The sequence below is a fragment of the Equus asinus genome, chromosome 15, assembly GCF_041296235.1.
Source record: "Equus asinus isolate D_3611 breed Donkey chromosome 15, EquAss-T2T_v2, whole genome shotgun sequence".
Lineage (NCBI taxonomy): Eukaryota > Metazoa > Chordata > Mammalia > Perissodactyla > Equidae > Equus > Equus asinus.
Window position 1 is genome coordinate 50,832,797 of NC_091804.1, and position 9,642 is coordinate 50,842,438.

General features: G+C 58.9%; 1 protein-coding gene across 8 annotated transcripts in view; it reads left to right on the forward strand.

Moving 5' to 3' along the window:
- DNAJC5 (DnaJ heat shock protein family (Hsp40) member C5) overlaps nucleotides 1-4,672 on the forward strand; it is a 38,928-nt gene extending 34,256 nt beyond the window's left edge. For 5 of the 8 annotated variants that reach the window (XM_044747837.2, XM_044747838.2, XM_044747836.2 and 2 more), the window contains 2 exons: nucleotides 200-371; nucleotides 848-4,672. In XM_044747837.2, coding sequence (XP_044603772.1) covers nucleotides 200-371; nucleotides 848-951 — 276 coding nt within the window. In that variant the 3' untranslated portion in view covers nucleotides 952-4,672. Of the gene's footprint in view, nucleotides 1-199; nucleotides 372-456; nucleotides 532-847 lie in introns of all 8 variants that reach the window. The other 3 variants (XR_011494740.1, XR_011494739.1, XR_006513758.2) reach the window with 1 other exon arrangement.
- Nucleotides 4,673-9,642: the final 4,970 nt, after the last annotated feature.

Below are 9,642 nucleotides of genomic sequence, written 5' to 3' on the forward strand. Positions count from 1 at the left end.
ACTGATCTCTTTCTGTCTCTCCTGTCTTCGCGTTTTAAGTTCTTTCTTTATACTTCTTGGTCTGGAAGAGAACCCTCTGTTGCTCTTGTTGCACGAGCTGCAGGCTCACGGTGGGTGGGCTGGGGTGAGTACCAGTTGCCCACTGGGGTCTTGGGGTCCCCGGAGACCGTGGTGCCAGCGCTCCTGTTCTCTGCCCCAGGCCCTCTTTGTCTTCTGTGGCCTCCTCACGTGCTGCTACTGCTGCTGCTGCCTGTGCTGCTGCTTCAACTGCTGCTGCGGCAAGTGCAAGCCCAAGGCGCCCGAGGGCGAGGAGACCGAGTTCTACGTGTCCCCTGAGGACCTGGAGGCGCAGCTGCAGTCTGATGAGAGGGGTGAGTGCCGGCCCCAGGCCCTGGTGTGTGTGTGGGGCAGAGCCAGAACGGGCCCTGAATGGTGTCAACCTGTCTTGTCAAACAGGAGGGCACTGACACTGTGCCGGGAGTGTTTGTGGTGGCAGCTGGGACTGTTGAGGTGTGAACGTGGACACTTGAGGTAAAAGCAGACGCAGAGGCTGTCCCCACCCGCGAACTGTGGTAGCCGTAGTTCCGAGGGACCAAGTAGCTGGGGAGGGGCCAAGGGCTGGCGGTGACCTAAGGCGACTGAGGAAGGTTGTGTCGGGCGGAGGTCAGCAGATAGCCTCTCTCCTTCGAGCACTTGTCCTACGACCTCTGACCCCAGTAGAGCAGCGGCCAGGCGACCGAGCGTTGTTACACAAGGACGGTGTTGCTGGGGGGCCGCATGGTTGTTCGTGAGACCTGGTGTCAAGGCTGCTGTCCCTACAGTGAGCATGCGTGTGCTTGCTTTTCAGAGGCCACGGACACGCCGATTGTCATCCAGCCAGCATCTGCCACAGAGACCACTCAGCTCACGGCCGACTCCCACCCCAGCTACCACACCGATGGGTTCAATTAAGTTCAGAAGAAGCTGCGATTAGAGGATAAATCAGCACCCGGCCGCTTCCACCTTAGAATCATGAACTGTGTTACAGAGATGAGGGGAGCCGCTCTGGCCAGGAGGAAGGGCAGCTGCCAACCTGCCACGGCCGCGCTGAGGCCCCTCCCGCCTCTGTGCCCGCCCATCCGTCGATCCCTGATCCATGAAGTGCGTAGCATGCAGTATTTAAAGCAGTTTAGCTACGGTCTTCTTCTGTTTTTCCTTTTTTAATAGCATGTCTGGGGTTCTGTTCCGTGTCTGTGTTGTGGATGTGTGCTGCGTGACCGCATCAGCCGGACGGTGGGGCCCCTTGGGCTCTCGGTCAGGTGGCGCAGGGGATGGGCCACAGCTGCGTGCTGCCTCCTGGCCAGGCCGGAGGGGCTCCCCCGTTCCCCTGCGCTTGTGGGCACAGAGGCGGGTGCTGCCTGGTGGGAGCTGTGGAGCCTGGTCCCGCTCTGTCTTGCCTGCTGTGTGGCCGCAGGCAGGGCCTCCGGACTCCCCTGCTGGGAAGGAGCAGGCACATCCTCCCAGTGCCAGTGCCACTGGCATTTCCGTGGTGTTCGTGTCGAGGACAGTTTGCAGGGTCTGGCCCTGCTTGCTGCGCCTTGTGGCAGGGTTTCTCCTGCGGGCGAGTTTGTTGTGGGAAATGCAGGAGCGCCCTGGTCCCGAGACCACATTCTATGCCTGTGTCCAGCCTGGGTCTCCGTGTTGCACAGACCTGAGCCTCCTGTCCTTCTAGTGTGTTCCCTTGCCAGGGGTGGGGTTGGGTTTCCTCTGTCCCGCACCCCCCAGGCCACAGGCTGGGCTGCCAGGCCACATTCCAGCGGTCCCCTCCCCTCCCTGCCTCCTCCTCCACATTCCTTCAGGCCCCCCTGGCCTCTTTATAACCCTTAAGAACCACACATGGCAGCAGCGGCCCAGTTAGCGTAGCCAGAGGGGCTGAGAGTCCAGGTCACTGGTGGCACGTGGCAGCACAGCCCGAAGCACGCATAGTGAGCGCAGCCCTCCTCTCTCTGCTGCCCAGAGCCCCACCCACCCGCCTCCCTTCACCTGCCCCCTTTGGCCAGCCATCGATGGTTCAGGCAGAGCTGGAGGCGTCGGGTTCCTGGAAGAAGGGTCATGTTGACCGAAGGCACACTGTGGCCTTGGAGGGTCAGTCCCAGGGAACCCTGTGCCCTTTGGCTTGTTAGCCAGCAGCGAGAATGCTCCCTCACCTCTGTCTCAAGCCGCATCTTTTGTGAATTGTGGGAAGTCAGTCTTTCTTGTCTGTGTCCCAGACCTTGTGGGTGGTGCCCCCGCTGAGAGGGACTGAGGAAACGTGGGTTATGCTGTGCCCCTGCTGGACCTGCGACAGGAGAGCCATGTGGCTCAGATGGGCCTGGTTTCTGCAGAGCAACCCTGATGGCTGTTGCTGGGAGTCTCCTGAACTTCCAGGAGGGATGAAGAACGAGGAGGAGAAGGCTGCGTGAGTGGCCCTTCTCTGGCTCAGACAGACCAGAACATATTCCCAAAGCCCACTGTTTTCCCCAACCGTCTGCTGACACACGGCCCCAGCTCCCCCGCCGCCCTTGCCTGCCCCCGAGGACCATGCAGAGAGTAGGTTCGTGTTGGCTAGGAAGTGTCTGGAAGGAACAGCAGTATCAGGCAGAGTGTGCGTCTCCTGGAAAGCTGTGCTGATATGAAGGCCCCTGGCCAGCTCTGGCAGAGCCACTTCAGTGCCAGGGCCCCTAGCCGACCTCTCGTGCAGGCCAGCACCAGGTCCTTGGGCAGTTTTTTGGTCCCCTTTTGCTTTGTTTTTTTCTCATTAAAATGATCATGCAGATATTTGGTGAGATGGAAGATACACACTATGATATTAAATCAGAAATAACTTGCTGAAATCAGATCTCTCATAAAAGGATAAGAAATTCGTCGTTTGACTCAGCGTGGAACAAGGGAGGAGGCAAGACAATGGGTGATCTGTGCCAGTCCCAGAGAGCAGCAAGGGTTCAGCCTGAGAGGCAGGCCACAGTCACCTTTGTGATGTCTCTGGAAAGAGGAAGTGAGTAGTTTCTCCCCAGAATGGCCAAGAACCAAGTTCAAAGCTTAGACTTAAGGTAGAAAGCCCCCCCTTCTGCGGTGGCTGTGGTGTCACAGGGGCCTGGCCTCAGCCCAGCCAGGCCCCTCTGTGGGGTCTTCAGGGGACCCCTGCAGCTCTGGGCTCGCCACGGGTGTCAAAGTGAGTGTCAGTTACAGAATCTTATGGATCACTTCCTAGAAACACGAAGCTCCCCTGGAGACCGGGGGTGGCCTGGAAAAGAGGCAGGTCTGGAAGTCGTTGGACCCAGTCTCTTGTAGAATTTGTAAAAACTAAGTAAGTCCTGACAGTGATGGTAATCCTCAAGGTGATGGTGAAGAGTGCACCAGGCTGGGCACTCAGGAGCCAGATGTGACCTCAGGCTTCCCCCTGACCCAAAGGCTTCTCCCCTTTGTGATTCAGAGGTAGAGCCCCTTCCAGGGCTTTACTGCCCGCCCTTCAAGGCCCCTGTCTTGATGCAGGACAGGGATGCCCTGGACACATTTCCCTTTTTCTTGGTGGTCTGTCTGTTTCCCTGGTGAGCAGAGGGGTTGAGTCTGGAGGGACACCCCCGTTTGTGTGCTAAGTTGGGGACGACCCTCTGCCTCCTGTAGCAGTGACAGGAGCACCTCGGCCCTCACTCTAGGGTTGCCCAGGCCCGGGGTCATGTGTGGCCAGTGCTGGTGTCATTTAATGCGAGTGGCCAGAGAAGTGCTGGGGTCAGTGCACACCGGAGCCTATCCCATTTCACAAAGGGCAGTGCTTGCCCCACAGGCACCCAGAGCAGTGTCTGGCGGCAAGCAGGAAGCGTGAGAGAGGAATGCCAGGCATCTGATGGGAGCACTGGTGTGTAGATTTCTGTTTCTGGGTGACGTGGTCTTCTCTCGTCTTCCTTTGGCTTTATTATGTTTTCAGACTGCTTTAGGTCTTACCGCTCAGCGTGTGAGCCTTCCTAGTTCTGTCAGTCACTGCAGCCAGCACCTGCTAGAACCTGTTAGAGTAAGAAGCCAGGTGCGTGCTATGGTTGGAGCAGGTGGCGTCTCCACTCTGTGCGCCTCTGGGCTTGGCCACAAGGCTCCTGCTCAGGGAAAGGCCCTGCTAGGATCATTCCTGCATGTCCTAACTGCGGGTTGTTCCAGGTGAGCTCATGCTGGAGGAACACCCACTGGGGCAGCTGGTGGTCTGGGGGGCCAAGGGGCCTCCCTGGCACCTGGCACCTGGCATGAGAGCAATGAGCAGGATGGCGCCGCACACGGGCTCTTGCTGCGGGGCCGGGCGATGCGTGGGCAGAACTTGGGGTCCCATGCATCCTTGCCTGGCTCTCAGCACATCCTCCCAGGGGATGGGTTGTGAGGGATATGAAAAAAGTGACTGAATCTCATTCCTTTCTCTGTATGCTGAGCTATGGGACGCAGGACTTGCCTGTTTTTGTTATTTTGGTTGTGAATCATCCTCCTGTGGAATTGGCAAACGCTACATTTTTACTGTCCTTACAAGCACGATTGGCTCGTCTGTGCTGTCGGTGTGGGCAGTGGGTGTATCTCCGTGTGTGTACATATGTGTATATGTATATATCACGCAGCGGGCGTTTCTGCTGTGTCCAGCGGCGAAGCAACAAGTACAATAAAAATTGGCTCCAAAATGGCCTCTGGTTTCTTGGTGAGTCGGGACAGGAACAGGGTCTCAGTGAGCCCCTTCACCAGGTGCCCAGAAAGAAATGCCAACCCTGTTGTGTATCTAGAACTTGAGGGGATGGCTGGGTGTGGCGCCTGAGCACACTTAAGTGGCCATCCCCTGCCAGTGCCAGCTTCTCCAGGGCAGGGTGCCAGAGCTCCCAAGGGCACAAGTGTCTCAGCCATCTCTGGGTGCCCTCCCGTCACGCTCACCTAACCCACAGGTGAGCATCCCCGTGTGACATCGAGGTGGTGACTGGAAACCTTTCCCACCCCTGGAACATTAAAGCGCGTTGTGTAAGCAGCAGACACAGTCAGGGACAAAGCTGCGTTCTGCTAGGTCTCTGTTCTGAGCCCTGGTCGGCCCTGGGAGGGCCCACGGGGAAGAGCAGCGCCAGGCAGTACCATCTGCAGGATCCTACAGGTGGCACCTTTTGGTAGATTCTGTTTCCCTGGAAAACGGGATAATGTTTCAAGCTAAGTGAGGGGAGGCAGTTGACACTGAAATATACATACATGTCGTTTTTAAAAACTAAATGCTGGGGCCGGCCCTGTGGCCGAGTGGTTAAGTTCGCGTGCTCCCCTGCAGGCGGCCCAGTGTTTCGTTGGTTTGAATCCTGGGCACGGACATGGCACAGCTCATCAGCCACGCTGAGGCGGCGTCCCACATGCCACAACTAGAAGGACCCACAACAAAGAACATACAACTATGTACTGGGGGGCTTTGGGGAGAAAAGGGAAAAAATTAAATCTTTAAAAAAAAAAACCAAAAACTAAATGCAAATACCTGGAAAGCAGTTGTCCATGCGCTGGTTCTGCCCTTTACTGGCCCTGACTGCACACCTCGGGGCTGGTGGGAGGGTCAGGGTTTCCACATGGTCTGTGTCTCGTGTGTCCGAGTGTGGCCTGGAATAAAGGTAACTGTTGTGCAATAAACATCCCACTGCAGGTGCTCCAGGCGTACGTCATCCTTCCTGATCCCTGCAGAGTCCTGTCGGGAGCGTCTCACCGAGGGGGTAGCTGACCCCGAGCCCCCGAGTCCCCTGGGGGCCGGGACCTCACTCCCACCTGCCTGGTCTGTGTGTGGACAAGTGCCCCCCGGGTTTGGTTTATTTCTCCGTTTTTGAAACACCACGTCTGGAGTCCCCTCCTCCCAACCTAGTGACCATCACTCACTCCTCCCACCTCAGCCTCTGGGAACCTCCATGCCGCCCCACAGACAGCGGCACCACCTTCCATCCTGTCGCCCGTTAGTGACCGTCCAGCTGGATGAGCAGGGCTGCAGCTGTTGCACAGCATGGCCGCACAAGGTAGGGAGGGGGTGATAGCACAGGGCACCCCGTGCAGGCTGGCCAGCCCCTCACAACCTCTGTGGCAGTGACCTCACTGTGGTCGGGGCAGTGGCTGGGCCTATGCTCTGTGCTGACCCTCAGGCAGCTCCGTCCACGTCCACCTCTGGTCCTGGCCATTCTGGGGTAGGCTTCCCAGTGTTGTCCCCCTGCCTGCCCCGCCCAGGGCATCAGTGTGGAGTGCACAGGATCCTCATGGCTGGACACGACTGTCCCATCTTCCCGGTGAGGTCCATCCTCTTGCCTGGCCCTCTAGCAGTCAGTTGCCAGGTGGGTTTGAGATTCTCCTCCCCTTGCCATCCTTGAAGGCAGAGGGAGAGGAGCAGGGACCAGCCTGGGCCCAGACAGGCCCCACTCCCCGGACACGGTGCCGGCCGTAGCCTGGGGCGTCCGTAGCGCAGACTCAGCCCACTCTGTGCCTGTTTCCTCACCCTGAGAGAATTGTGCAGGCTTTGGCTCTCTGCCCCAGGGAGTGTGTCCCTGGGAGTCTGTCTGTCTGGCCACGTGTGTCCTGCGCACATGGAGGCGGGTGGGCTCCTGACCCAGGAGCCCCAGTGGGGTTGTGGGCAGCAACTGCCTCCAGAGAAACCAGGCCTGGGCCACAGATGCCACCTGCCACCGCCTTTCAGTTAATATCCCTCTCACACCTGTGTCCCCAGGTGGGGTGCTGGACTTTCGTTGTGTGCCTTTGGTCTTAGCTCAGTGCAAGGGAGAAATATTTTGCTTTAAAAAAGCAGCATAAAAATACCAATATTAATGTAACAAACATCTTGAAACAAACCACTCGGACACAAGAAATAGGAAGCAGCTTGATTCACATTTTCTGTAAAAGGAAAAATGACAGCAAAGGGGGCCAGCCCTGTGGCCGAGTGGTTAAGTTCATGCACTCCGCTTTGGTGGCCCAAGGTTTCACCGGTTCGGATCTTGGGCGCAGACATGGCACCACTCATGAGGCCACGCTGAGGTGGCATCCTACATGCCACAACTAGAAGGACCCGCAACTAAAAATACAAAACTAAATAGTGGGGGCATTTGGGGAGAAAAAGCAGAAAAAAAAGTGAGAGTGAGAGCAAAAACCCATTTGTACCTCTCTTTGCAGCCCAGTGGCCACTAGCACTTCAGTCCATTTCTGTCCGTGGTTTTAAACCCTCAGCATCTTAAATCACGTATGGCTGATTTCTAAAACTTCACATAAATTGTACTACACTATTGAATTAATATCAGTTTCATTCACTGTAGGGGTTTTTTTGATCAATCCATGTCGCTACATCTGGGTCTAGTTGCGGTATCGTAGGGGCTGTACAGCTACATCACATGAATTAACACAAACAGCTGACGGTAGTCGTCCCTGCTGGGCGGCGCTGCCCTGCTCCCTGCCGCCCCCCGACTGCCGCGCCCCGCCGGCGCTGTCCCCGCCTGCAGCCCTCGTGTCCTCAGCCATTCTTCCCTACTGTTTAGTCGTCTGGATTATCTTTTTTTAAACATTATTTATTTTTAAAGATTTTATTTTTCTTTTTTCTTCCAAAGCCCCCCGATACATAGTTGTGTATTTTTAGTTGTGGGTCCTTCTAGTTGTGGCATGTGGGACGCCGCCTCAGCATGGCCTGACAGCGGTGCCATCTCGGCGCCCAGGATTCCAACCGGTGAAACCCTGGGGCTCCGAAGGGGAGCGCGCGAATTTAACCACTCGGCCACGAGGTCGGCCCCTGGATTATCTTAATTAGGTAGAATTCACGCTGATTATTTTCAGTATTTTCTATATGGGATTCTTAGAAGTGTGAAGTAACACCAATGCTTAATGATAGACGTTCAGGGCGGTGGGCAGCGGGCCCCCCGACTCCTGGTCTACGGGCCGAAGGGCGTTCCGGGAAGATTCTGAAGGCCCGCGCAGTCCCGGGACGCGGGGCTCCTGGCGGAGGTCGCGGTCGCCGCGTGGGGCAGGGGTCCTCGGCCACGTCCGTCCCGCCCCGCCCCGCCCCCCAGGCGGCCTTGCTGGCGCTCTTCTCCCGCGCCTGCACGAGGGGCGGGGACTCCGCGGCCGGCCCCCCGCCCCGTGGACCGCGCCGCTGCTCCGCGTCCGGGTGGACCCAGGCGCACAGGCGAGCGCAGGACTGATCCGGCGGTAAGTGGCCCTCGGGGGCGCTCTAGGCCCGGGCCACCAGGAAAGGTCCGTCTGCGCCCCAGGCCCCGCGTCCGCTGTCCCCGCCCGAACCCCCGGAAGCGCCAACCTGCTTCAGTGTTGGAAGCAGTTTGTTCCAGAAGCTGGAGGGGCGATTGGGCAGTGGCGACCGCAGGCGCCAGTCCCCTCGGGGGGTGCAGGGGTCTGGGACCCGGGCGTCAAGGCTTCCTCTTGCTCAGTGACCGCAGCAGCGACTAGAGGAGGGCGCCTCGAGCGGGCCGCTCCGGTGCCCTCGGCCCCGGGCCGGACCCCAACCCCCGAGCGTGGGCGGCACCAGGGCCCGAGACTCGCCACCCAGCACCCAGGACCGCGGCTCCCTCCACGCTGGCCGGGTTGGGGACACTCGCATCAGCTCCCCTTGTGCTGCCTGGGCGCGCGGCGAAGAACCTGGGGGGCGGGGGGGGGGGGGGGGAGTGGGGGGGAGGGGAGAGCCAGGTCCAGCCCCACCCCCAGCCACGTGAGGCCTGGGCAGGTCCTCGCCCGAAGCTGGAAGCTGGTTGGTGACCAGATGCGCCAAAGGACCCGCGCCCAGAGCTAGGCCCACCCTTCCGCTGGCCGCCCCCCAGATATGTTGCCCTGAAGTCGCCACTGCTCCTAACCCAGTCCTTCCTGGGGCCCCATCCTGTGGCGGTCACAGACGCGGGTCTCCACGAACCGGATGTTGAACTGCCCCATGCTCGCCCTTCTAACCGGAGCATAGCTAAGATCCAACGGCTGCCTGCTTCCCTGCCCCTTCGCACCTCTGAGTCCATTGCTCCCTCCGTTCCTGCTCCCTGCCTTCTTCAGCTTGACCTTGAAGGACCTGAGAGTTCCCCCAGCCTCCTGCCACAGGCCTGGCCAGGAAGCTGTGCAGGCCGCCCTCTTCCCAGGACTCACCCTGGAGCACTCGAGCTGCATCAGGCCGGAGCCCCAGGAATCCAGGTGCTTTGGGGGATGCTTCCTGACTCCAGGTGGCCCACCTGAGGCACCACACGGTGGAGTCCTCCCCCAGGCCTCACCAGCACTCCAGACCCTCCTACAGGCAACACGTGTGGTGGGCACACACGACCTGCTGACAACCACGTGTGCCTAATGCTGGGTCTGTGCCCCATCCTCTGCAGAGACCCCCTAAGCTCCCTTTCCCTTTGGCAGCCACTGCTGGGGAAGGGGCAGCATCTCATGGGCTGACGAACCTGAGAACGACCCTGGAGACTCACCATTCTCAGGTTGGACAGTCCTGGAGTCACTGCCCAAGGGCGACCGGTGGAGCCCTCAGCAGCTGGTTTCTCCTCAAGGACCCTCACCCTGAGTGTCATAGGAACTTCTGAACAAGTGCAGGGAGGGGCTCCAGGTCTGCATCCTGCCCACCTCTTCCCCTGCCAGGCTCTGAGGGTATCTCTAGGCTGTGGCCCCATCCTCACAGCTCTCCTTGAC